We start from the raw sequence: 27,164 nt of genomic DNA on the forward strand, positions 1-27,164 counted from the left end.
CCATTAGGCGCATTTGGTCGCAATGAGCCACGTTGTTGTCGTGTGCTTTCCGGTTCGCGAAAGTGTGATAATGTGCATAACCGGTATAAATAGCATTGTAACGCAATAGTGAAAATGGCGCACTTCGAAATATTATTAATTTTATTATCCGAAATTCTGTGAAAAGGTTGCTTTCATTCCTTTAACTGTGAATGTTTCGACGACAATCGTGGTGTAATAACATCGTAGATTAGCTATGTTACGCGAGATGTGAAAAATATGACGCAGAATTTTATCCGACTGCTGCAATCGCCAGTAATTTATCGCATTGCATTACAGCGCATAAGCTTACTTGATAAAATTTTGCACCAAACTTATCGCACTTGACCTTTATTAATGCATATTGTACGGCGTAGGTAACTGTTTTCCTTGATTGCATTGATTAACGATTAATTATATTAAAATTACTCTGGTGCTTTAAAATTATTGAGCATTTCTTATTGCAAAGGCCGCGAAAAATAATCAAAATGGTAGTCCAAATATTTGCTGTATACAATTAAAAGTATAAGAACAGCCAACAAAAATAACACTGACCGACCGTCGCAGTTTCGACTGCTACAAACAGCTCAGACTGCCTCAACGTTAACAACTCAGACTGTCAACTGCATAGTGTTACTAATAGTTGCAAATATTCATATTTGCAGTTTCCATCTAAATAACAACAGAAGGCGCCAGAACGTAGATAAAATCGGAGCCATTCATCCGGATGTGACCGGGTGGATTGGACGCCACATAGCGTTTCCCGCGGTGGGACTTTTTCACCTTCTTGGTTTCGGTGTCTCGCTCTAACAGGTACAATCCTATGCAGATCATGTCGTAATGGACCAGAGCATAGGACCAGAGATCCGCGTATGTGAGACCCTTAAGAAAACAGCAGTTATGCAATCTTTGTTACACATCAGGGTAAATACTGTTTATGAGTCGAAAGCGATTAAAACTTCTATGTTAAAATTGTGGAATGCAAATGCTACGGACGCAGAAATGGTATATGACCAAGTACAGAGTACATAGATTCGAATTCCAAGTACATTAAAATGATATAACATGGAGTTCCCAGACTAATTACCTGAAAAAACAACATATTTGTATGACTTACCTCGAGCTTAACAAACTGTTCGGACTGCATGCTCATCAGTTTAAGCTGCACTTTTAACCGTCGGGAACTGCGCGGCGGTGCCACTAGCATGGGTGCTTCGTTGAGGTCATCATCCTCAAGAACGGAGCTTCCCACGAGACCCACGCCCTCGGCAAAGGCCCGTTCAAATTCGCTTGACTCTCCGCCGTAGATAAGTTGTGTAAATGACATTGCTAGAGCCGGATTGTAAAACATCTACGAACAAAACTGTTGGTTAGTTGATCGTAAAACAATAGCCCCAAAACAAAAGACAAAACGACTGCCTGTACACACCGACGTCATCATCGAATCCAGCGCTGTCGACACCACCACCGAACCGGACATGTGGGCAAAAGTGTAGCGAAAGTCCAGATAGTTGCGGTCTTGTGACAGAAATCGTACACTTTTTTCATGCTCTGCAATACATTCCAAAATCCTTGCGTACATAAGTAATGAAAATGAGCATATTTGTACAACTGCTACAACGGATTTTATCGCTGCTGTAAGGCGAGCTACCGTACCTAACGAAGAAATTATGGGAACCTGCAGACCGGTTTCATAAGGAAACACCTGACCGTTTCGGTCTATTTCACCACCGGTGTGTACGCGGTCACGGAATTCCATGGATTTTACGTTGAGCGTGGTGACAATAACATCCCGATCGGCCAAGACGCGGTCTTCCAGGGCGTCACTAGTAACACGCTGTCCCGCGCCCGACACCATGACACACATGGCGCAGTAGTCGATGTAGCAGGCACGCAGGGCGGCAGTTACAGCGGGATTGCCCTAATTGCAAAATCAATTGTCTTATTGACGTACTGGCATCAATCGACTGACACCTACATTAACAAGGCACAGTTTGGGCGTGGTGCAAATAAAATTCCATTCAGGACGGATAATTTCCGGATCGCAGAGGATAACGATTTCTTTTAGTTCCTCGTAGGGAAGTACGCTGGAGCGCAGTGGTAATATGATATCGTGAATGCCGGCCACGTTGGATGGACCCGACGCCAGGATGCAGATGAGAATGTGATCGGAAAATTCCCGGCAAGCCGCTTGTTCCAGATTCTGTAAGGATTTCACCCAACAGCTAAGTTATGCGCACCACCTGTACGCGTTCTACACTCAACTGTCGCAACTTACTATGAGGACGTCGCTGATGAGCTGCGGATGGCACCACCAGAACATGCCGGTAGAGTCGAACTGCGGCCGATTCAAGCGCTGAATGGCATGCTCCGCGGTGCCTGGCAGCTCCATCTTGGACACATCTAACGACATACTGCGCTTGACGTGCTGCAGCACTTGTTCACTCAGTGACTTGAGAGGCACGTTTGGAAGGCTGGGCTGTTGGGTCTGTTCCAGGCTCTTGTAGCTATCGCGCCGGTCGGCGAAGAAGCGTTTGTTCTGCGACAACGAGATGGCGCTGCGCGTCAGTTCCGGTGTGCCCAGCACGGATCGCTGCACCATGGGTTGTTCGGAGTAGGAAGAGTTACGGTGGTCAGGGTCCGAGGGGCCTTTAATGGATAGCCGCGGTACTACTTCCACTGCTTGAGAAATGCTCACCGGCTCTGTGTTACAAGAAACAGAAAAATAATACCCCGATATGCCGAGCAGCAGAACTAAGCTAGGTATTTGAGCTGGCTAAACTGAACCCAGTTGTATTATGGCAAAAACAAAAGAGAGTGCAGATTGGTATCATCAGCAGTCTTAAGCGCTTTTATTACAGTGTCATATGCGGAGCAAGTAGTGACCTTTCCAGCGTTTCGGAAGATGCAAGTCGAAATGTACTTATTTTTTACTATGCGTCAACGATCAAAGCCGGAAGCGTTAGTCAAACATTACAAGATGACGTAACACTGACGCCCAACTGGCATTTGCTATGACCGACTTACGTTTACGTTTCCAGCGTTTGCAGTGACATTTGCGTATCCGCTCCGGATTGACATCCGCATGACACTTGTCACAATAAATCGAAACGCTACAAAATCAAAATATGTATCAACAATCTTACGGCCGCAGCACGGGAAGACCTGTCAATTAGATTTGTTGAAAACGCCTCTCGTGTATAATCACCGTGCAGCCTCCCGTGACGTGCGGCAGATCACTTGGCCCCAGCAGCGTTCGTTAATTATGAATGACGGACCGGGATTGAAGAGGAAGCTTGTCTGCTCACCGGATTCCTCGAATGTCTCGTACACGCCGACAAGGAGGACTTTTAGCTTCCGATAACATGTTCTAGATTCGAAAAACCTTAAGCTTTTGAAAACGTCCACCGTGTTAGTGCAAAAAGATACTGCACATACGCTGCGCCTTCTTTGAAGCTCATTCCCCAAAACGAAGAACTGAACGGTATGCTAAAGGGCTTCATTTTCCGCCCATAGGCATACAAATCCGGGACACATTCAGATAAAGTTTCTTGCGGTGTGCGTGCCGCAATCAGATCGGCTAAGATGGTCGCAGAACCCGGCACGCGGCAGTTGATCCCGATGAGGCCGTTCTTTAAGTTCTTGAAGCAGAAGATGACGTCGCCTTTTTTGAGGTTAATAGCAGGGTAGCGGCGCAGAAAGTTCTAGAAAATGCCTTCGGTTTAAATAATTGGAATGACGGTGAAAGGTCACCTTACCAATGTGGCGGTTTTAATCACGGACACCTGGACTTTAATGAACGGGCAGAAGTTTTTAATAGAGAGCACCCTGAGGACCGTGGCGGCATCGTCATCTTCTGGATTGGAGGAGCGGAGATTGGCAAAGACTAGACAAGCGCAAGCGTTAATGGCACGAGCGCGCTCCAGGTCCGCATCGTTCAGTGGCGAGCCTTTAATGTATTCCACGCTCTCTTGGTAAGAATTCAGAAGCACCACAAACGCTTCGTTTGGCTCCTCTCTATCAGCATTATGAAAAATTACGAAGGAAATTGGCAGGCTATCGAACGATAACTAACGTAACAGCATCCCCCTAGCAGAAATGACAACCCTTATTGAACTAAGGCGTTGGTAATAGATAAAACGTACGGATGCAGAAAAACAACTTGAATTTTGGCTGTTCCTTTGGTCTTTGCATCGTCGTAGAAGTCATTGAGGAAATGCATGGCCATCTGGTAGTTAACGTGTCCGCAAACGATTACGTGACTGCAGAAGTGGAGAATGTTTTCTACTTGGAGCGTGTGTAGTCAAGTATGCTACGACTATAAAGTGGTAAAAAATAATTCCTTACTTGTAGTTTAAATTTCGATCAGCTACGGGATAGCGCTGCGGAGCGGGAATCAAATGAGCCACCGACGACATCAGAGTGGCCAAGTAAACCTAGTGGCATGGTTAGCGGGTGACGATGGGCATCAATAACAACAGCGACTGATTTATCCATCCGACAACTTACCACGCAAACAAAAATGTAGAACGTGCTGAAAATCCGCCCCAGTACTGTCTTCGTCACTAGGTCACCATATCCGACTGTGGAGATGGTCACCACGGAGAAGTAGCAGTAGTCCCAGATTGTCTGGTTGACGCCTTCGCTTTCCGGCATCCAAGGATCGCCGCCACATTCCAGCTACAACATTCACAAAACCATCGGTATATCTGTCAGATGTACTTTTTTTAATTTCGACAGTAGCCAGTTTCCGTAACAATAAAGCTGCGGTGGCGCAAACTGAAAACTAAAAATAGGATTCGAAATTAAACACTGTAACCTTTGAAAAAATATTTAAACATTTCGCTCAATTATTATTTCATTTTGCATTGGGTAGCTGAAAATCACTGACACCTGAAGTTATTTTTTCTTTCAAAATGGTGCAGTATATTTCGATCTTTTATAAATGTATTACATAATTAGCGTTTGTATGCACATGCACTTGATTGAGGTACATCTTCGCCTGCATTAAAAAGTAGTTGCCATAAGCATTTACGCTGTGCTTTTTTACCATGGGAGTAAACCATAAAATCTCTGTCGCTCTCGATCCACACATTTTACCAAGCACCGGAAATATTATGTAAGGTTATGCTTTTCTATAAAGAGCCAGTGCATAGTAATAAAAGTTGCCATTCCCACCATTAAAACGGCATTAACGGCGTTCTTTACCATCAGAAATGAGCCACCACCGGAAATGATGAAGACAAAAATAACCGCGCCCAATCGGGCCAGTTGAACTTGCGCGATATTCTTAAGTATCCTCTTTCGATGCGCCAGGTCAATCGCCCAGCCTAGGTTAACCACACGCAAAAAACGCAGCCCTGCAACACATATGCTTTTGCAATAATTTCCGTCAAGTACCCACATATTGCGCGTATATGTCTAAGTATCACTGCATTGTACAGCGTTTTTCATGTGCATGTACCGGGTCTAAAAATAAATTCACTTTCAGCGTGTCAATCATACTTAATCCTATGTCCAAAAACGTCCCTCCTGTTGATTAGTGTGAACTGATTACCCGGGAAAATTAACGAAAGATGACGCCCGGGCAGAACTAGCAAACTGGGTCAAATTTCTCTAGCCGATTTGGCGTTGGTAAATTTTGAAATGTGATGCGGCTATCTTCGCACTTACCGAACCAATTTCGCTTCAGATACATGGCTAAAATTGAGTGGGGTATGGTGAAATAATCTGCATACGTTGTCGTTGTCAAGAACAGGAAGCGGGCTTTCTTGCTCGTTGCCAAGAACTATCAAAAAGGACCGGCATTGTAACACTGTTTATGTGGACGAACTGAATGAGAATTATAATTCTGTAAATACATTTCCTAAATCACTGTTTAATTTCTCGCAATTTTCACGTATTATTATGAGTTATTTATGCGTGCACCAGTTTTGTCGGTTTCTGGGAACAGATAATTTATCTTAACGCACATTAAATAATGTACTGAAGAAAATGTGTATTCAGTCGAAGTTGCGAACTATTAAATTCAGGAAATACGACAAAAAATTTAAGCTGCAACGTATACGGTATACGTACTCGTAAAAGGAAGTAAAATAAAAGATAAGTATTAAAATTCAGATCCACAAGCCACCAAACGTTCCATTTATGATGATTTGGATCAGCGCATAACTCAGTGTCCTCACATTTCCTATAAAGTTCAAATTCGCTGTTATTTTCGGCATTCTTGCTTTGATCTTATAAATATTATTTTAAAACCGCTGGTAATGCTTATATCCATTATCTAGCATAAAAAACGGGCTATTGAGCACCTTTCAAATATGAACGTAAATAATAATAGTTACTCCGTACTCAGTCCGTAGTATTCAGTAATGAACTCTAATAATAATTCCTCCAAGTGACGAACAAGGTTTTTGAAAAAGTGTAGTGTGCGTTCAATGCACGACCTTCTTCAAAGGTTTTTACACGACTAACATAACCGTCTCAATTACATCAACTGTAACTAAAACTTATCAGGCCCCAAAATTTTTAAAATGTCCATTCAACAAGTTAAACTATATTCGTACGTCCACTGTATATAGATATAGCATGTAATAATGTACATGTAGCAGGAATAATAACGGCTGTTTCTTTTGTACGAGTATATTTTAGTATTTATCGAAAATTTAAAATTCATGCAGAATTTTACAAGTGCGTTATATTAATGCAAGGATAGTGACCACGATGTGACAGTTAATACATAATTGGTCTGATTACCAAGTCGACTCCTCCAGGTAAATGCAAAGCGATCCCATGGATACAATGAATCCAAATAGTTTCTAGATCAATTAAGAAGCGTAGATGTAGATTAATTAAGTGTCGTTTAATTCCAGCACCATTTTATGTACAATCTGCATAATTATTTCTATTCGTTATAACAGCCACAATAATAAAGCTAGAGCTAAATTTTATAAAAGATAAATTTTGTAAAATAAACCATCCAGTTACCAGTGACTGGCCAGAGGCTGTTTGGTCCGACACAATCTGGCTGACCGCCATATTGAGCTTGGTCTGCCACCCGGCTTGTCGTCGTTGCATGGTAATTTCCGATCTTTCGCCTTGTGTTTTGCGGTGACGCTGTATAATACTCCATATCAGTGTTGGTACGCCGCACAAAATGGGAAGTGTTAGCGATGAGATCAGAAACCAGTGCCATTTCCGATCGGTCAGGTCACTCTCCGGCCGGAGCCGGCATGGGGTGTAACGTTCGTATTGGTCTATCCTGGAACCAGTAATATATTTATGCATTTACACAATACAATAATTATTATTTCAGTTATAATTAGTTCACCAATCTGGACCGTATTAGACCGTACTGGGTAAACGTTTGCTTGTTGGGCCAAAGGGGGTTGAAAGTTGACCTTTGTTAAGTTAGCTACTTTGGTAATTATGTTCATGTTATTTTTTGCAGTTATTGTTTTCCTGTTCCATTAATCAATTAAGGGCGGTTAAGGACAGTTAGAGCATTAGAAGGTTAATGTCCCTTACGGCATATCTTCACTTGTCGTGACTCTGGCGTTCTGGAACGGTGGCCGTGTAATTATTGCCAATATACGACCGATCCGACGTTCATCATCAGCGGAAATCGCAGACGAGAACGATTAACATGACGTCACTTTCGCCCTAAATGGGTTTTGCACGCATATAATTGCTGCTTCTTCCTCCGTACGCACGGTTTTATATACTAAAAGCCTCTGGTAAAACGTCTAAAAGATAGTTGTAGCTGTTTTCAGTTAAGTCGATAGCACTTCACAAAACAAGTTTTATGTCATTTATTTAAGCAAAACATTAAAACTGCTCGCTAAATGCTGACGCAACGTCAGGGACGGTTCAGGACAGTGAGCATGAATCAACGCAATTGATGCCGGAAATTGCTGTCTGGAGTCTGAAGCATCAAGAACAAAAAAGTAATGAATTATCGAGCGCCCTTGATAAAGAACTAACAGCACCGTTGACCAAGCACATGTACACTAAAATGCCGGCTTATCTATCGGAAGTGGATTTAGTTGCGATCAAATTCGTGGATAGAGAGTATAAGTATGTTTCTTTGAGTAATACATCTTCGGACTGGATGGGCAATTTCATTCATTTGACCAGTTCCGGAATCATGATCAATTTGGAAATATATGATAATGCGTCGACCAAACAGATTGTTTGGTGTTAAAAATTAATGAGAAATGAACCCCCCGGTACTTACCGCATGCTGGTATAGCGGCGACTGAATCGGCATAAAATCCGCGATAGTATGCACACAGTATTAAGCTACTTAATTTATGAATGACTGAATTTTAAATGCTTATGCTGATAAGAGCATTCAAAACGTTCATGACACTTTGAATCGGAAACAATCCCCAAAAAGAAGCAGCAGAGCAAAACCTGAAAAATAGTCGCCAAGACGAATGATGCGCTGCGAAAAGATGAAAAAGATCATGGATAGATCGGCATCAGTCTCAATGGGATTCCGGCCAAATAAAGTGCCGAACAAATAAACAATCAGCGCAATAATTTACATTCGAAACCACTCTGATATAACAACCACGGAAAGTCTTCCTCTTCGGCAAGCTACAATGTTGCGTCGCCGTGGCTGTGCAACGAATACGTCGAAACTTCATGCAAATCATAACAGAGACGACAACTGTTTGTGAGAACACTATGGCCGCCTTCCGCTAAACGGCTACACTCTCCTTCGGATAAAACCAACAAGCCGCAACTGGATACAGTTTTTTCTCGCTTAATCGGAGGAAGACAGCACAGATAGCGGCAGGCAAACGGCCGAGCCAACATCCCACGCGTTCACTTGCTTCCAGCTGGCAGATTGAGCGTGTAATTAATGACACCGGTACTGTCTTGTTAATTGTACGGATATACACTGCAGTTGCTGATTCGTGGCGGTGCAGCACGCGTCGTTTCTCCGTGTGAGAGCCCATCCGTCAGCAGGGCCGGGCGAATTGGGCACAGGACAGTCAGCCGGCGAATTCGGTATGTTTGGCACACAAAGATGCGGCATATATAGCGACATCCGTTGCCGGAAGCTGGGTACGCTGTGTGTGCGTATACGTATGTGTGTGGCAGAATGTAATGTAATTGCTGTCAACGATGGGCTGTATGTCATGTTCAAGCGTTTTTTTCACTGACAGAAATGGCCTCTCGGCATACATTTATGTGACCGGAAGCTGGTGTGCCAAAATTGCGTACTACCGGCAAAAGAAGGCTCTTAAGCTTACTACAAACTAATATATGGAAAGCCAGAGCGCGCAGGTTATCCCCGACGCACGTAATTCTTTGTGCTCCAGCTGTGTACTGGAAATCTAGGCTAACTGTTATTTACAGTGCTGAGGAATTTTTACTTTCGCCAATTCTACCACGTCAAAAAAAATGATGAAGACCGGAGAAAAAAATCATTTACCATGGTACCAAACACTAACCCTACGTTGGTGAGATCAGCAAGTAAACATTAGCGGAATTTGTGCACTTTTACGGAGTATTTACGTTTTACGCATTTGATTGCAGGCTTTAATATGAGTTACTAGTACGCCTTCAGCATAAAGTAAAGTATTCGGTAGATTTGTTAAGGTGCTAAATCCGAGCAGGTAAACGTATTCCGCTTTGTATGCCAAAAAACCATTTTTTGCCTCCTGCCTCGCTCACGAGTTTTATGTGCATCAACAGTTGAGCATCATGCGCAAAGGCTGTGTTTAGCATATTTGCATTGATGTGGAATATCTTCCTGGATCACAAAAAATTTACAGTGCAATGAATAGCAGTGGAAGCATAGTGGACACTGGGCATCCGTCGCTTATGTGGACGATGGCAGCATGCAAAAAGCGCAAAATGTTATACGGCATAATTTTATACAAACTTCGCAAATAGGAGACCGGAGGCCCTGACTATGTGAAAACTTAATACTATGCTCTTTTTGTACCTGTAATGCTTTACCATCGTCAAAAACTACGAAAATGTGAACCAACAGAAAAAGTGTCGAAAAGTAGTGTTTGCAAAAGGTCCGTCATCTCGAATCCAGAGGATGTTTGCGGAACCTAACGGTCCTCGTGTTCTTTCACGCGCACAACAACGCTTTTCGGTGTCATTGGTGCTAATTCTATGACCACATCTACAGGACACTCGTATCCTATTTTTTAGCGCTGCTACAACCTATAAAAAGTTTTCAACGTTGAAATTTAGTCGGTTTCCAATTTGTTTGATTTCTGAAAAATAGTTTTTCCAGAAGAGAGCGTCCTAGAGACTTTGTTTTGACACTGCATCTATTGCGGCGCGGTCTATATGATCGTCCAATATGCATTAAGCATGTCTGAAATTCTGAAATGTTTTTCATTATTTCTGAGACCCAATCACTACAGAAAAGGTAGTCTGCAGAGCAAGTCAGCGGGTGCGCTTTGTTAACTGCTAGGTTTGATTTGCGCTTTGTCACTGCTTGACCTTGATCAAATAGAAATCTGATGAGAGAAAAATGCCCGAAGTCCTTGAGCTTCCGCTTTCATCTCTTCCTTGGTGCGCCACTTCAGTGGGAGCTTCTTGCCAATCTGTTGTAATTTGTAGTAGATTTCGTCGTTTTCGTCAAAGTCTTTTGGGCGGCGTGGCATGATATGCACGTGGACATGCTATCGAAATTCAACATGGGTTTGCAAAAGATGTAATCATGATGGCCTTTGCGCTTACGTTAACACTCTGTCCAGCATCCGGTCCATCCTGCACGGCAATTAGCGATGAAGAGACGCCGTGGATACGTTCCATTCCACGTTGGACATGTTGCGCTGTAAGGAACATATCCATGAGCTCTTCCGCCGGCATGTCGACGATACGCTTGCTGTAGTTCAGCGGCATAACGAGAACATCTGTAGAAATAGCGCATGTAAACTTTTGATGGTAACGGGATCCGGAAAGGTTTCATCGTGAGAACATCAAGTAATTAGCAAGCAGGACGTACGTCCAGGAACAACATTCTTTGGTTTCACGAAAGCAATAGATCGTTCACTTCGGTAAAATACCGCCCATCCAGGCACAACGGCGTCGCCAAAAGCAAACCCTTCATCTTCCTTTGGTAGCCCGAAAGTTGACGTCACGTTGACACACTGAAAACATCATAGTATGTATATTTTCCAAGAACTGTAAGACCCGTATTTGCGAAAATGTTCATGACTAAACCTGTCATTTCTGTCTTTATATTCAGCCTTGCATCACAGTGTCAAAAGTTTCACCATAGAGCATGGATCATCGACTTGCTTAAAATTTGAATGATTATTCTCTGTACCAATTGACTCCGCGAGCCCGAGCGGAGCAAATCCAGAGGATCATAGGCACGTTTTGATCGAAGTATTTGCAGGTTAGCGGTATCCGTTTTCTCGAACTCACCTGTATAAGTTACCGGTACATGCAATCTGAATTTTGTATATACATAATATATAATATATACATAGATATATATATATATATATATATATATATATATATATATATATATATATATATATATATATATATATATATATCTGAATTTTGTATTTTGTATAATATATGCCTTTAATATATATATATATATATATATATATATATATATATAATATATATTTATCTGAATTTTGTATTTTGTATAATATATGCCTTTAATTCTAAAGGTCATTGAATGAAGAGCATAGTTCATCAAACTCCAGTTACTTGCACCAAAGACACATACCTCCATCGGAATATCCCATGCGGCCATATACGAACTGATAAAATTTTATAATAGTCAGGAGTAAAACAGTTTCGGCTATTTTCACCATGTTGTTTGAATTTCGATGGTTTCGAGAGTGACAGCTTTTAATCAGAGCTAACAAGAACTATTGATGTACTGGTAAGCGTTTCTGATGAACATCTTACTTCAAGTATAGAACATCGCGAATGTTTCTGTACATCGCGCCTGAGACACTTATATTGTATTTCATAAATCTCATTAAGCTGTTTTGAGTGCAATAGTGTCGAACGTTGTGACGTTACATGCGTTACAAGCGCACGGTTTCGTCGAACACTTTGATAGAATTTACGCACAACTTAATCCTGTTCGTCTTTTATACCGTAATTGCTTGGTAATGCTTTTAGTTTTGTCGGTATAATATCACCCCTCTTTGTACTGTAACTCATCCGTTCCGGTTACTCATCGCCTGCTAATGAGAGGCCATAAGTGCGACGGGTCCGGCATTACTTCTGACGACTGTGCTTTGTTAGCGAACCTCACTAAAATTAACGGACTTGCTTAGGGACACTTTGTAATATTGCACTATTTGTATTGTCCTTGGACATGACCGTGGCATCATAGCAAAAATCCATATCCAAAATCCCACACAACCTGTAACCGGTCAGTCTGCACAACCTGTAATAGCGCATGTAAATTCGCGCGGGCGCCAGTTTCGTACCATGCGTTATAACTACTCATAAAATAGGAAAAAACTTGCCAAGCTTTTTACCCGCCTTATAAAACACATATAATTCGAAATCAGCCAAAAGTAATATTAATATTCATTTGCTTGAACGTTTACCGACTGACATCCGTAGATGCGTTTTGATCCCGCGTTTTGGTCCTCGTGCTGCATATGTATGTAGCCAACGAGTATTTACGTATATTATGGGATACAGCCTGGCCACACAGTAAGACACATTATATCTGGTTTGCATTACTGGGTCCAGATTGGCAAACATATATATATATTATATATATATATTATATATATATATATATATATATTTTCTCTCCTTTTGCGCTACAGAAGCAGCTTTTCGTAAGACACAGTGCTGTTACTTTTCGTAAGACACAGTGCTGTTACTTCTAAAATTTATAATTAACATAGCCTGTCTACCGAATTCATTATAATACGTAATTGTGCATTTAACTGCATTTCCGTGTTGTGCATTTAACTGCATTTCCGTTCAACAGTACTGTCGCACTATCGCGCACGCTAGCTTCGCAAGAGTGTCAACTTTATGTAATCATGCAGAAACCGCGAGTGCGGTTGGTGTGCTTTCGCTTTCAGTGGAACGCGATAACTGTCACTTTTCCAGTTGAACGGCTCAGTGATTTGAAAACCATATTGAACAATGAAAGAATAAAGTTTATTGTCTGATGGGTGTTTATATTGATAAGGTGTTGACTCTGTGCATTACATGCAGTGACCTTTCTAATACTAGATCTTGCACTGTATGTTGCCATTCGTAAAACATACTCGTATTTTTGTTGAGATGCGGCTGATGATCATAAATGTAGGTACGGCATGATCAAGGTTATTTTCGATTCTTCAGTAACCGCAAATAGAATAATATTATAAAAATTATCATCCAAGTTTTTTAAACAATCTAAAACAACGCTTTTTAATGCGCACGTCGATCGCATTTATTAAGGGGAAAGGACTGCTTTTGGGAAAATAGCACATTTTTCATGTGAATTTCATTGTAGTTGATATGGTTTATGCAAGAAATCCTGCTGACTCATGCCGAGATTGACACAATTGCCACCAAAAATGACCTGTACTTTCTCAAGAAGCTACTGGCCTTTCGCATCTCGGAGCTGCCCAACGCCACTGCCTTCTCGGCCACCACTCTACCTACCATCTTTACCACTGCCTTTCTGTCGTCCGTTGCCACCGATGCACCGACTCTCCAACCGTTGCAGTCGGAATTCGAGAATTATTTAGTTACAAACCTGACCCTGGACGGTAACATTAAGAAAGCGTTTCTAAAAGCGGCACCCAAGCTGAAAGGATTCGGTAAGAACGTGGGAAACATGACTTCAGAAGAGGCGACTAGTCGGCATCGTGCGCTTATGGAGATGGCAATGGAGATCAAACCGTTTGTCGAGCCGCTCTTGTCCGGCTTCGGTCCTAATTTAACGGAAAAGATATCGTCCGTGGGGCAGCAGTTCTTCCCAGACACCAATCATACTGCTCGAGGTACTGGGAAATTTGCACTAATGAAACTATATACGAGTGTTTGCATGGCTCTGCAAGACATGCCAACGACAATGCACTCTGGATATGCAATAAAAGTAATTAATGGAGTAGGATGTTTACACGCCCGTCGTCGTACTGAAACAGTAACTGGCATCGTAGGTGGACGCGGATGGGGTTGGGGCTGGGGTGGCGGCGGCGGCGGTGGAGGTAGTTGTTGTTGCTGTAAGTAAATCAGCTCTTTTACTAGAGTACGGTGTCAGTTCAATGAATTCTAAACAATTAAATAAAAGCCTGATTTGAATAGCACAATTCAAGACATTTTACACGTACAGTAAAACGCGCAACCTTACTACTTAATACGACGTGTGTTGTAGTGAATTAGGCAAGACTTGAACTATGCAAGACGGCAAACAGACTTGAGCTTTGTGTTTTGGACATAATCATTACAGTTTTAGTGACCATTAAATTGTTTTCATGTAGTGCATTATATTTCAGGTGGTTGGGGTGGAGGCGGTGGCGGCGGAGGGGTAATTTTGTAAAATTCTAATAATTTATTTGGCTGTTGAATGTACTGCAGCTTTACGAATGTATTATGATGCACCGCTGTTTTTTAGGGCTGGGGTGGAGGTGGAGACAATGCGGTAAACAGTGTCTTTACGTATTCTGCTGCTCTGTAACTGATTCGTGTACTGGTATTTTTAGTTGGCCTATTATCTGTTATCCAAAAACAGTAAGTCTTGTTTGGGTACTATTGATAATGCGTAAACATTACTATACTAATAGCAATACGAAAGAAAATACTTCACACTCTTAATTTTGTTGACTCTTATTCTTAGATAACAGTGACCTGTCTCAGCTTCTACCGGTAAGTTACAACACATTTGTTACAACTTGCTTATTGATTAAGGATTTTCAGTGTGCTCCGCGCATTTTGCCTTCGTATTCTTAAATCCTGGGTTAATAATTTTGATTTTAGCTTTTGTTTGGATTAATTGCCCTATTAATTATGAGTAAGTTGTGATCACATTGATTTACCAGTAATTTCAGTTAAAAAGGGTTCTTCCATTTTAGAACTGCCAACCTAATCGTGCAACACGGCAGCAGGGCACTGGAAGGCAGTGCAGTGTGCTGGCACTTTGTATCCGTGTTGTTTGGGATAACCGGATGTAATTTACCTAATGTATAACAACGTAATTATTTTGTACCAAAGTTTTTTAGATAATGTGTTAATGTACAATTTTGGTAATACTGGCAACACTGCGCTATTTTTGGGTGCATTCTTTGACGTAATTTGCCTATTGTATGCTATATCTGCACAAGTGTTTGGTCGTGATGCACTTCGGCCGGGAGAAATTAAAATGATTAATAAAAACCGTACGTATGAGCAGCGAAATGAGCAGAGAACCTTGGACGCGAAATGTAACGGATTTTTCAGTATTCATCAAACGGCATATCTAATTCTAATCGAGTATGATTACGTATTTTGCTTTTATTAAAAAGAAGTATCGATCGTACAGCATCACTCAATTAACAGCCGACGTTAAATAACTATGACAAAGCTGTCGAAAACGTAGTTTGTCCGGATAATTAAAAAAATCAAGGACTACGTTATCGATTCCCAGTCTACCGGAATATTACCGTACTATCATATGCCCGTTATCCATGAATCACCACACTGCCAAAAAATTGTGCTACTTTATCATTTGTGAGAAAAATCAAGCTAATCAGCTGCTTGAAATAAATTTCTTGCTCAAGTTGATTGATAATAACACGTTTATTGACGGGATGTCGAAAGAAGTTCAGGGTGGCAGAACATGTACAATAAGCCAGTATAAGAACAAAAAGCTTACAATTAATGACTTTGTACAACCGGAAGTTGTGTACTTAAACATAATATTGTCTTCATGCTCCATTCTTACAGCCAGAGATAGCAAGAAAGGTAAAATAAAACCAGTGTCCATTTACATTAACCCGTTTAAAATGTGTAATTATTGCCAACTAAAAACAAATAAAAAATAAAAATAGACGAGCTTCCAATACTGCCAGAATTTTGTGACTTTGTCCCTGGAAATCGTTGCCAGTATATAACGACGGGCTGAAATTCCTAGCAGTAAGTGCAGCAAATCGTCCAAACCAAGAACCAAATACTGCATAGGAGATCAAGTAGGGAGTTCTGTAACGAGGGAGTCATAATTACTTTCCTTTAGGTCAAGATAGAAAAGAAATGTGAAGTGCGTCAAATTTTCTCACTCATAATCAGGAGAGCTATCAGTCCGAATAGCAACTGCAATAATAAAAGTGATGAACATTTGTAGACAGTTTGACACTGCAACATATTTTTAAACGGTATACCCATTTTAAACGATGTAGCAGCACAATTGCAGAAATTTACTACTGCAGAACGACCCCTTCTATACTTTAAAGAGGTGCGAGGTTTATGTACAGATACTTATGCTAAAGTACGCCGATAGATCAAAATTTTTTAATCCAGCATCAAAACTCATATTTATTCTGTACGCATTCAATGTGTTTGAGATGTACCATTGCCTTGTTTTAATCGTAAAGAATGTACTCGCGTTCTGGACGCTTTTTATAATTGATTATAGTAATCAAAGTAATTAGTGAACGAACGAGACCCACATATTTGACTGAAAACTAATGTCTAAATAGCAATATGTCCTAGAAATACTTATTTGGTGGTAATAAAAGAACTCATTATCTACGTGTTTATACGACTCGTATTTCCGGATCTACTTATGATCCGGAATAATCTACATATATCCAGCGGTACTTACCGGTAAAAGGGAGTCCAGTGCGTTATTGTCTGCCAAATAAGCAGCCTCTCAATCAATTGTGTTGTTAAAGCGTATTCAGAAACATTTAAGACAAAATCTATGTCTTACTGTTTTGGGAAGCCAACACCGCCGCCAGCTGTTTAATAACAGAAACAATCAAAAACACCATAAAACACACCCTATGTGACACCAGTGAATAGCGTCAGATTTTATTATCGGTAAGAGATAGTTTGTTTTACCAGTCCATTGTCGCTGCCCTAAAAACCAAAAAGATTTTTTATCGAATTTTGCCTAATATTTGCGTTTTAACCTTATATACTGTATATATTTCGCAAAATTACTTACTCCGCCTCCGCCGCCACCTGAAAAAATAGCACAATTAGTAAATCAACGGTTAAAATATTTCATTAAATTCCTTTCTTACCACAGCAGCAGCATCCTCCTCCCCATCCTGCAAAGAAAAATCGTCAATTCTGAACAAGATACTGTTTTCCCCATAATCATAGAAATACCTCTTCCTGTTCGGTTCATAGTCTGCAATTCAGTTCCCAGTTTAGGTTCCGCTGTCGTGGTGCCAGTGGCGCTCACTTCGTTGTCTGCATCGCTCTCCAGAAACGACTTCAGCAGCGGTTTAACATGTTTGCGAATCCATTTGGCATCGGTTATCACGGGCATGGCGCTGTCCAGGGTGTTAGCATTGCCGGTTAATTGTGGCATAAATTGAGTTAGTAATAATTTCGCGCTGTCTTCCATTGTTTTATTCTTTTTGATAAATTTGTAAAATTCCATCACCAGTGGCACTGCGGCATCAGAAAGAAGTTTTCCATTGGATAGTATACTGGAAATTGTTGATGACGACGGCTCGGATGTCGTCGTGGTTGCTGTTGTTGTTGTTGTTGTCGCTAATGTCGTCGTCGTTGTCGTTGTAGAAGTGATGTCGGCGAGCTGTCGCAAAGCCAGTAATTTTTTCAACAAAAGAAAATCCGCTTGAGCATATCCGACAGTTATGAAATAAAAAGCAATAGTTGCCACCGCATAAAACAAGACCGACTGCAAAATGAAAAGGTATTGTTATTATCAATATACCAAAATTTGAAAGAACACCTGCATAAAGCGTAGTAACTCTATGCAGCTTACCGTCAGGCGCATTGCTCATGGTACATCTTCGCATATACGGCAACCAGTAAATTGTCCTTTCGCTTCTAGTGCAGTATTGTTTCTTCTGAATTTTCGTTGCACAAATGAGCTCCTATGCGGTAATTTTGACAAAGAGCTTTTAATTACCTTTTAATAAGCTAGTGTACATTAGCGTAAGTGTGCCCTGCATGTTACGCATGCTTGATTCAGCGCTGTTGTAAGTTATTATTTACCGTAGTTTCCGTTAAAAAGACGCAGCCCGATCCTATTGCCGCATGCGGCAAAGGCACACTAGTAAATGACTGAATGATCTGCGCTCCATTGGTGGTCCGTACTTCCGGCCGCTCTGTGTATAAAGTGCGCTTTACGTAAAACATAACGTACCTACGCAAACTATGCTAACACGAACTAAAACATTTACAAAGTACGTACTACGTACTTGTATTTTTATGCTAGACCAACTTTCTAGAATACAGTAGTGAAGCTGACTAGCGAGGTAAAGCTAAGCACGAGCACACGGAATATAAAACAGATGATCAACATTTTTTTAAAAATAGTATTTATACTTCGTAGTTCTGGTCATGTTCGCTCTTAGTAGACTAGAGAAGTCCAAAGGTTCCGCTTTGCTACTTGCGCGCAGGAACTTGGAAATACTGCTACTTATGGTACTCTGCCTGAGTCTGCATACGCAATACCCATGCAATTGTTGCAGTGTTGCAGGGGAGGACTGCTACCAGTTGCAATACTATTATATGTCAAAAGCAAAATTGCAAACAATAAGAGCGAAACATTTCATGGTCTGTAAGGAACGAGATGGCGTATTATTGTACCGCCTGATTATTTATACGATATAATACTGTACTGACACTGAACACATTTCCTATCGTATCACAATGCCCATAAAACTGGTCCGTAAATGTAAACATATTCCGTCCTGCATTGTCCACAAACGAACCTAACCAATTCCCGCGATCGAAACGGGAATGTTTTTTCACCGCTTCTTGCTATAGTATCCGTATGACACACTACACGTCAAATTGAAAAAGGCAGCGCTTCAATCCTTAATTTTTATTATTGTACTCTTACCGAAATGTACCGCATTTTCATAACAGTAATACATACTGCCGGATAACAGTAATACATACATAATACATAGAACTAGATCGTAGCCATGCTTTAAGGGCAGTGTAGAATTTAAAGTACGGGTAGTGAATTCGTCGTTGACCTTTGGTGATGAAAATTCCAAACGCCTACTCCGGTGGAATGGACGGAATTTTACCGCCATTTGGGCAAATACACTTCTTAACTGTTGCGTCGCATGTTTGAGGTCCAGTGTCGCACATGTTATGCGCACAGTCAACTGTGAAACACACATTAAAGTTTAAACAGTACTCGTACTAGTACGTATTTTTAGGACGCCGTGAAAACATTATCGTCTACCATCTATACTTCGGACTGCGAACGAAATAGGGTGAACAACTGACGAGCTCAAATCACTTACTGCATCCGGATGTAATAATATGGGTCCCAACACCAGAAAATGCGTCGCTTGGTTGAAACGGTTCCCCAGAGATTTTGCCGCCTTTTGGACAGACACATTTCTCTTGATCAAGATCACAAGTTTGAGGTCCGGTATCGCAACGGATGCGTGTGCAGTCAACTAAATGGAAAACCATAGTTGAATTATCACGCTTCATGTTCAGATTCTTCAGGGCGTAATCGACACATTGCAGATACCATAACGGACCCGAATACTATTTTCCGTCTTTTCTGAGGATGTTTTGGTCAGTCATAGCAGCACGCCAATTCGCTGTAATCGTATTCGGGTCTGAATTCGTAGTGTCTCGATTACGCCCCGCTGCAATAAAAATCATAGAAAAACATATATGCAACATGTCAAACAACTTCTTACTGCATTTTCTTTCTTGTAATAAATCAGTGACTGTTTTCTTTGTGGGGCATGCGCATTCTTGTTTAGCTTTGTCACAGAACTGGGGTCCAGTATCGCACATTCCAAACGCACAGTCAACTGCAAAAGTGCAAAGGTAATCATTATCAGCTACAAGAATTCGTATTTAAAGTGATACAGAGTGAAAGTCACGAACAAGTCGTCATCCCTCGAACTGGGAAAGTAAGTATCCAAAAGATACTGAACAAAATGAATCGATTATTTAATTTAAGCATATTAAATAAACCAAAAACTATTATCATGCCGGTATATTTATTAAAATGCTAGGCGCGAATACGAAGATGATGTCTCGAACCGGAATTCGTATAAAGTGATCAATATTTTATGCTGTGTTGGTGAGGTAGCTAGATAATAACGGGATGAAAACTCAAGCAACAAAATAAGCGACCGCGCTAGCTTTCTATTATTTGAAACTAGATCGCAGTACTACTTACTGCATTTTGCAGAAACGTAGTATGCTTGCGCTGCGACTGTCAACCACAACAGGATCCGCCACATGGCGCAAGTACGGTTATCCAGATCCGGGGATATGATCCGGCTATTCGAAATCCGTACAAATATATTAGGACTCTAAAATATATCTATATATACGATGTACCAGAGTTTTGCTGTGCCGAACGATCAGTGTTGCCGCATTAGAATCAAAGAAATGCTAACTTACACAAGTATCTTTTACTTTTTTGTCGTTGTCTTCTGTTTTCTTATACAATACACCTATTTTAGCCTTTGGGCCATGCAAAAACTACAAGTTCCTCAAGCCACTAGATTGTTTTTGGCTCGTAAACCTCTTGAGGGTGTTTTTTTGCAGACTTCTAATCTCTTATTTATTCTGTAGCGTTGTGTCTGGCAGCGCGGGCAAACTGCCGTTGAGCAAATTACTATGCAGAGTCCTAACCAATAATACTTACTTTTAGTGACAGGTGTCAGTTGGTTGCCGACTTGCTGGAACACTGCTACAGAAAAAAACAGTTCTTCCCCGCAACTATTGTACATATGAATTCTTATTATGGCCCTGTCGGCAATGGAATTTCTTAAAAGACTTCAAATTGTAGCGAAATGTGTGCTAACGAGTGCTTACGTTGTTTGTGTACATTCGGATGAATAAATGTGATGTCGTAATAATTATTATGGCTTATTAGCAAAGTTTTCCTGCCGGATATGCAGAGAAAAGCACGCTGAGTTGCGGAACCCATGACGTCGCATACATGTTTTTAGCAGTTGAACGTACAGTATTTGCGCACGAATCTTGCCATGCCAAATTTAACGTATTCCTCGGAGAATCGTTTTCGAAAACATTCGTGACCTTTCCTTAGAGGCCGTCTCAACTTTTGTGCAATCTTTTGCAATCGGAAAAATCCACAACAAATCAAGTCAGTGAAAATCAAGAAAACAGTCATGCTGTTAGGGCGGTTTGCGCCAGAGATCAGTGCTGCATATTAAAGTCCAGTGATTACAATGTAAATTCCGCATGAGTTTACTGTCACAGGAATTGCAGTATCCTGTTAAAATGGCTGCCAATATGACACTCAATAATACAACGCCGGCTGCCGGTGATCCGTTAGCTGCATGGATAATGATCCCGATTACCATAACGACACTGGCAGCCAATGTTCTTCTGATTACACTGTACGCCAAATCCAGTCACCTGCACACACCTTTTGCCGTGTACATTGTCAGTTCAGCCAGTGGTGACATTGCGCAAGCTTTCACTGTCCACATCCACAGCATCGTCACTGTGTTGTCTATTAAGTGGCCTTTCGGTCAACCATTCTGCACGTTCATTCTGTACACGACTTGGCTATTCGTCTCTTTTTCTTACCATATGCATGTCCTGATTTGTGTTAACCGTTTATGGGCGGTCATGTTCCCGGCGCATTATCGACATTATCATGATCAGAAAGTCGCGATTTTTCTGGTGACTGGAATGCTGGTATACCTTAATCTGTGGATATTGCCAGGGTTCGCCATTCATGTCATGTACTATGCGGCGGCCGATGGAATACCGGTGTGCATCCCGAGTTACCCCGACCAACTGACGTGGTCAAATTCAACGTACGTTGCGCTGTACATAGTCCCCGAATCAGTAATTCTGGTTATTTATCCAGTGATACTTATCAGAATTTATTGGAGGACAAAATTTCATGCTAGAAACAGGGCGGTTCGGGATGTTACGGATTCAACCTCTGCGCAGAGAAAAAGCTGTGAGTTCGTTATCTTGTTTGCAGTTCGCTTAAGACCTTAATCGCTGGTTTTTCGTAGTGCCATCCAGCAAGCAAAATTCATCGGGTAGCGTTAGTATCCCGTTCAGCATCAAGCGATCAAGAACGCCCCGAGCCCACTTTGCGCTGCTGACCGCCTTGGTGTTACTGGCGGTAGCTTGCTGGACACCCGTATCGGTGGCGTACGTTTTGGTGTCGTTTGAGGGACTGCTGCTTTACAATATCATGACTCCGTGCACTATTGTTTACTTTCTCGATGGACTACTGAATCCTGGAATATTTCTTTTGGCATCCAGAGAATGGAGGGAAACAATGCGAAAAAAGTTTTCGTAACTTTTGTTCGTAATTTGTTCCTGGCCATGGCTATCAATGTCCTCTAATTTTGCTTGCTTACCTTAATGTCATTTTCGCGAGGAATTACAGATTACGTAAATATTCATACGTTTCCAATTTACAAGTCCCAGTTTTAAATGTACAATAACAAATTTGTAACATTGCTTAACATTGCTTAACTCTGTCATGTCCTTTGCTGTAGTAAAACGTAAGCCCGGTTTCTGACGTGGGTGATTAATATTTCATCCTACGTATTTAATAATAATTAATATTTCATCCTACCCATCCTGCGTACCAGCGTACGTAAGTGCAGTACAGTAATACGAATAGCAGCAGCTATAAAAAATAACTGTCGATCGTGTCAGAGGAATTGGATGGAGTGTTATCAGTGAATATAGACACTTTATAAACACACTGCTACTGATAAAAGCGCAAAAGTAAGTAAATACGGTGAAGATCGTGCACACTTACGTATAATAATGAAAATTCAGTTTTTTGCTGCCGTTGATTATTAGTTGGGAATTTATAAGGGTCATCGTTCCGAACCATTTAAAGAACATGCTTTCTGACGAATGTTAGGAGTCAATCAGTCAAACCGCAAAATTAAATGCCGTACTACGAATAAAACGCGGGTTGTGCGTCAATAGTCAATGGAAGATGGGTGTGCCGTTTGGCATAGTATTACGTAAATCGGTTCAAGCCTTTCAAGGCTCTTCGTCAGCCGGCTAGATACCGTAGTTCCATAGAGTCTGGCCATGGGGCTCCGATTCTGAAACCTTCTAGAATAGTCTTATATGGCGCTGTCGGTACCTTCTACATGCGTGTGCGAAAATCTACAGTCACATAATAGTACACTCATGCGGAAATAAATATACGCTTGTATAAGCATATCCCTTCTTGGTTATGTATTTGTCGTGGAATCTGTGTTAAAACCTACTGAACAAGTACGTATACATAGAGTACCCTACTCGTAGACAGTGTCCTTTCTTGTGGTTAGTTAATTCGGTTCTTTCGCTGCTTACTGTTAGTACATAATACATATTAACTGGCAGCGCCGTGGGGTATAATACTTTGCCATTAGCAGATGCACACCGGAGCGGACCAAGTGCCGGTCCTGCCAAAATTAAATACTTACTGTAGGCGAAAGTTTCCCCACAGTTAAGTCTCCCGTAAAACTGCGGTAAAATTAATCATCTAGCTCATAATTATGATGCATAATGCATAACTAGCGAATTACATCACTGCAGGTCATGAATGCAACTGTTTGCCTCGGGTGTCATCGTTAACTGGAGCCTAAAGGTTGTAAGCATAGTGCGGTACGATTATTTTCCCAGTATCATAATTATTAATTTTTTTGGCTAAACTGAGCGAGTGTTCGCTATATATCGGTTTCTGGGCATGACTTTTTGGACCTCTACGATGGCTCCGTACATATCACTCATATGTTCACTGCTGCTAGTTGTGCAAATTATCACTGCAGTTCCGAATAAACCATCGGCAACAGGATGCGGTAACTTGCCTAAATTTATTGTAAATATAATAATGATCTATAATATTTAGCCCTGGTATATTTTCACACCGTACTACGATAGTATAAGTATAACTACACCCCTCAAGAATTAGGAATTCTTTTGCTGTGAATCTGCGCACCACAGACACACATATTTGTTGAAAGTTTATTGATTGCAACTACAGCTACCGACTGTTCAAAACAACCATGTGAAACGGGATTTCCGGCAACATGTAACGCCAAAACGAAAGATTGTGAATGCCTAGAAACTCCCCCAAGACCAGCAAACAGTCCGAAACCGAGCAGACCAAACCCTCCAAACAAACCACCGACAACAGGATGCGGTAATTAGTTGCCTTATATGATTATTGTAAATATTATATTCAGCCCTGCTATATTTTGATAGCTTCTCTAATTGTGATCTGGAAATTATCGGACGCGCATACGTATATCTGTTTGAAGTATAACTTAATATATTGTTTGCAAATGCAGCAACCGACTGTTAAAAACAGCCATGTGAAACGGGATTTCCGGCAACGTGTAATGGCAAAACGAAAGATTGTGAATGCCTTGAAACTCATCCAAAACCAGTCAACAATCCAAAGCCGAATAAGCCGAATCTTCCAAATAATCCAAAACCTGCTTCTAAACGCTGCGGTAATGCACACACGTTTGAACATGCTTGCTTGCAGCCTTGCAGTTAAATATTAATGTTAATGTAATATCACTTACCTACGGGTAGTTGATAGTTTTACAAAAACGTGCATACCTATTCTTATAATTGTACAAAATAACTTATATGGTATAATTTTATCATTCCATGAAAAACAGTTTGATTACGGTACTTCGAAGTTTCATAATTATGCCAATTAACTTCAGCTATGGTATTTTGCATTGGATTGTTCGCAACAGCCATGCGAAACAGGACTTCCGGCTGTTTGCAACAAGAAGACTAACGAGTGCGAGTGTCTGGACGAAGAAGGAACCTGTAGCGTTGGCATGAAATTAAGTATGCACAGATAGATTATCGAGATACCGGGTATGTCCAAATTTTCAAATTCGTGGTGTTTGATGCATGGTGTACTTGAGCTGCTTTCTTTACTCGTACTGCAAAATCGATGCTGTCAATTGGTCCATCTCCTGCAAACATCTCCTGCAAAATTTTAAAAACGTTTTTGCGCGCTGGCAAGGTGGAGACACATTACGAACATTGCCAAAGGAATTCGAATTACTGGTTCCTCGTATAAGTCGCATACTTGCACATAACCATAATCCTAACCTTCGATTTTAGCTGACTGTTCCAAGCAGAAGTGTAAAACCGGGAAGCCTGCCGTTTGCAATAAGAAAACCAACCAATGCGAATGCCAAAACGAAACAACACCAACGTCCAACTGTGCCGGTAGGGAAATTTCTAGGATATCTGACTATGGATTTCCGTGCTAAGTAAGCTGCATAGCATAACGTTTTTGCATTTCCAGATGAATGCAAAAAGCAGAAATGTAACGGAGGAATACCGGCCGTGTGCAGCCAAGCGAGTAAAAAATGCGAGTGCCCCAGAGCCATATTTTAAAATGTTCTGGAAAGCTTTCAAATTCGCTAATTCGGTTACGCTACAATCGGAGCAGATAACATCGTGATACATGCTCAACAGCAGAATCAAATTTACTTCTGACAACAAATTTCGGTCCATAAATCGCTTATTAACAATGACCGGAATACAGAAAGAACGTAAACGAACGTATCACAGAAATTTATTTGGAAGGCTGAAACAGCCAACCGATTTGAAAAACAACCACATGCTTTTAACTGGGGGAAAAATAACAACCGCTTTTTGAACTCCACAATCGGCTTCAAAAATTTTGAAACAATTCTTCCGGACAAATCGCCGTACCAAAACCATATTCTTGGGTGACATCCTGCTTCGAAATGTTTGCGACAAAACGTCCATCAATTTAATATCAACGCTTCATTTGCACGAAACTGTAAGAATCTCTTGTCTCCTTAATAATCCAGATCATCGTCCTTGTCTTCACCGATCCGCAGCTTTTCCACTCCATTCTCAATGGTATCCGAGGGCTCCTCCTCGTCGAAGTACCGATCCTCTTCATCCCGCCACAATTCCCGGACGGCCACGTCCAGTCGCTCATCCCGATCAATTTGCGCATAGTCCACGTAATCGCCATCCCGCCCCTCCAGAAACCGTTCCTCCATAATATGGCGAAACTCTTCCCGTAGCACCTCCTTTTCCCGATCATCCAGGGGATCTTCGGGGACCGCCTCCTCTTCTTCCTCGTCGGAGTCTGTCTCCTCCGTCTGATGGGCTTCGTATTCCTTCTGCCGGACGAGAAACTCCTCCGTTCGCGGTGTCTCAATCAGGGATTCCATGAGGATATCCGCGAAGGGATGATCAGTTCCCGTGGATTTTCGCGCCTTCTCCCTTGCACGTTTCTCCTCCGGATTCAGATATTTCTCCACTAACTCTTCATAAAGCAAGGGATCACGCTTCTGCATCTCGGCTTCGTCAAAATAACCCGCGGCTTGCAGACGGGGAAGAGCGGCGAAACGGCGATTCTTCGTTAGGAGTTTCTGGTGTTTTGTGTCAAAATGTTCACGGAGATCGTGGAGATGAATCTGGACGGCGGGATCCACAGAAAACTGCTCAAAATATACCAGATCGGGGGGCTCTAGAGCAGGGCCAAAACGGAAGAGGAATTGCGCTGGAGATTTGGTGAGGAGATCGGCGACGATCTGGCGTTTGTCGTCCAGGGAAAGCTCGGGTTCATCGCGGGACTGGTTTTTAAAACGGATGTCTGTGGAGGCACAGTTGGCGACCCGATCTATTAAGACATCCATGGTTCGTAGTGCCTACATACAGTACAAAGTTGATTGCTTCTTATATTATACTAATTTCAAAGAAGTAAGAAAATACTTCGCTGACGTATTTAAAAAAAAACTTTTTAAGTTTCAACTCACAACTGTCACTTTTAAGTTTTAACAGATGCGTGGTGGTTTTGGTCTTTTGGATGTTCCAACTTCCGACGCTACGGCAGTACGGCGACTGGCTGTTCTGGTGGCTGCGAGATGGATGGCGGTAGCCACTTTGACACCCCTGGCGATTGCGCATTACGCACTCACTAATTGCTCGGCGCTACGATTCAACTTCCCTGTCAAAGCCCATAAATAAATAATCGCCCTCAAGCGCAAAGT

At 41.5% G+C, this 27,164-nt stretch overlaps 7 protein-coding genes across 9 annotated transcripts; 2 read left to right on the forward strand and 5 right to left on the reverse strand.

Annotated features, from left to right (window-relative positions):
- Window positions 1-394: 394 nt before the first annotated feature.
- LOC129593721 (calcium-activated potassium channel subunit alpha-1-like) lies at window positions 395-8,887 on the reverse strand. Of its 3 annotated transcripts, none has more exons than XM_055490168.1 (20): window positions 8,255-8,887; window positions 7,546-7,680; window positions 7,006-7,279; window positions 6,775-6,836; window positions 6,097-6,208; window positions 5,692-5,806; window positions 5,227-5,378; window positions 4,528-4,698; window positions 4,366-4,454; window positions 4,164-4,280; window positions 3,777-4,035; window positions 3,457-3,722; window positions 3,227-3,388; window positions 3,046-3,131; window positions 2,297-2,721; window positions 1,997-2,221; window positions 1,675-1,939; window positions 1,448-1,569; window positions 1,136-1,369; window positions 395-900 (listed from the first exon to the last, which is right to left on the reverse strand). In XM_055490168.1, the coding sequence occupies exons 2-20, from the start codon at window positions 7,548-7,550 to the stop codon at window positions 691-693; spliced, it is 3,351 nt and encodes a 1,116-aa protein (XP_055346143.1). In that variant the 5' UTR covers window positions 7,551-7,680; window positions 8,255-8,887; the 3' UTR covers window positions 395-690. The 3 variants fall into 3 exon arrangements, with proteins under 3 accessions (XP_055346143.1, XP_055346142.1, XP_055346144.1); XM_055490167.1 differs by having other exon boundaries at window positions 7,546-7,942; XM_055490169.1 differs by lacking the exon at window positions 7,546-7,680.
- Window positions 8,888-10,320: 1,433 nt separating this feature from the next.
- On the reverse strand, window positions 10,321-11,942 carry LOC129593780 (bis(5'-adenosyl)-triphosphatase-like). Its single transcript, XM_055490240.1, has 5 exons — window positions 11,750-11,942; window positions 11,327-11,427; window positions 11,003-11,147; window positions 10,735-10,910; window positions 10,321-10,676 (listed from the first exon to the last, which is right to left on the reverse strand). The coding sequence occupies exons 1-5, from the start codon at window positions 11,835-11,837 to the stop codon at window positions 10,500-10,502; spliced, it is 687 nt and encodes a 228-aa protein (XP_055346215.1). The 5' UTR covers window positions 11,838-11,942; the 3' UTR covers window positions 10,321-10,499.
- A 1,120-nt stretch (window positions 11,943-13,062) lies between these two features.
- On the forward strand, window positions 13,063-15,302 carry LOC129593782 (keratin, type I cytoskeletal 10-like). Its single transcript, XM_055490241.1, has 9 exons — window positions 13,063-13,308; window positions 13,502-13,994; window positions 14,154-14,221; window positions 14,486-14,521; window positions 14,609-14,635; window positions 14,697-14,724; window positions 14,831-14,859; window positions 14,971-15,004; window positions 15,066-15,302. Exons 1-9 carry the CDS (start codon window positions 13,288-13,290, stop codon window positions 15,077-15,079), a joined length of 750 nt encoding a protein of 249 aa, XP_055346216.1. The 5' UTR covers window positions 13,063-13,287; the 3' UTR covers window positions 15,080-15,302.
- Window positions 15,303-15,790: 488 nt separating this feature from the next.
- On the reverse strand, window positions 15,791-18,251 carry LOC129593775 (uncharacterized). Its single transcript, XM_055490235.1, has 10 exons — window positions 18,160-18,251; window positions 17,927-17,991; window positions 17,302-17,839; window positions 17,214-17,240; window positions 17,135-17,151; window positions 17,029-17,046; window positions 16,898-16,925; window positions 16,790-16,818; window positions 16,245-16,278; window positions 15,791-16,167 (listed from the first exon to the last, which is right to left on the reverse strand). Exons 2-10 carry the CDS (start codon window positions 17,936-17,938, stop codon window positions 16,154-16,156), a joined length of 717 nt encoding a protein of 238 aa, XP_055346210.1. The 5' UTR covers window positions 17,939-17,991; window positions 18,160-18,251; the 3' UTR covers window positions 15,791-16,153.
- A 728-nt stretch (window positions 18,252-18,979) lies between these two features.
- Window positions 18,980-20,566, reverse strand: LOC129593773 (laminin subunit alpha-5-like). The gene is made up of 5 exons (XM_055490232.1): window positions 20,494-20,566; window positions 20,330-20,433; window positions 19,839-19,955; window positions 19,428-19,586; window positions 18,980-19,286 (listed from the first exon to the last, which is right to left on the reverse strand). Exons 2-5 carry the CDS (start codon window positions 20,391-20,393, stop codon window positions 19,177-19,179), a joined length of 450 nt encoding a protein of 149 aa, XP_055346207.1. The 5' UTR covers window positions 20,394-20,433; window positions 20,494-20,566; the 3' UTR covers window positions 18,980-19,176.
- Window positions 20,567-21,021: 455 nt separating this feature from the next.
- LOC129593685 (trace amine-associated receptor 2-like) lies at window positions 21,022-22,447 on the forward strand. Its single transcript, XM_055490124.1, has 2 exons — window positions 21,022-22,096; window positions 22,155-22,447. The coding sequence occupies exons 1-2, from the start codon at window positions 21,364-21,366 to the stop codon at window positions 22,445-22,447; spliced, it is 1,026 nt and encodes a 341-aa protein (XP_055346099.1). The 5' UTR covers window positions 21,022-21,363.
- Window positions 22,448-25,601: 3,154 nt separating this feature from the next.
- On the reverse strand, window positions 25,602-26,956 carry LOC129593659 (coiled-coil domain-containing protein 97-like). Its single transcript, XM_055490089.1, has one exon. It carries the CDS (start codon window positions 26,808-26,810, stop codon window positions 25,959-25,961), a length of 852 nt encoding a protein of 283 aa, XP_055346064.1. The 5' UTR covers window positions 26,811-26,956; the 3' UTR covers window positions 25,602-25,958.
- Between the last annotated feature and the right edge of the window lie 208 nt (window positions 26,957-27,164).

This window comes from Paramacrobiotus metropolitanus, unplaced genomic scaffold, assembly GCF_019649055.1.
Source record: "Paramacrobiotus metropolitanus isolate TYO unplaced genomic scaffold, Prichtersi_v1.0 Parri_scaffold0000063, whole genome shotgun sequence".
Taxonomy (NCBI): Eukaryota; Metazoa; Tardigrada; class Eutardigrada; order Parachela; family Macrobiotidae; genus Paramacrobiotus; species Paramacrobiotus metropolitanus.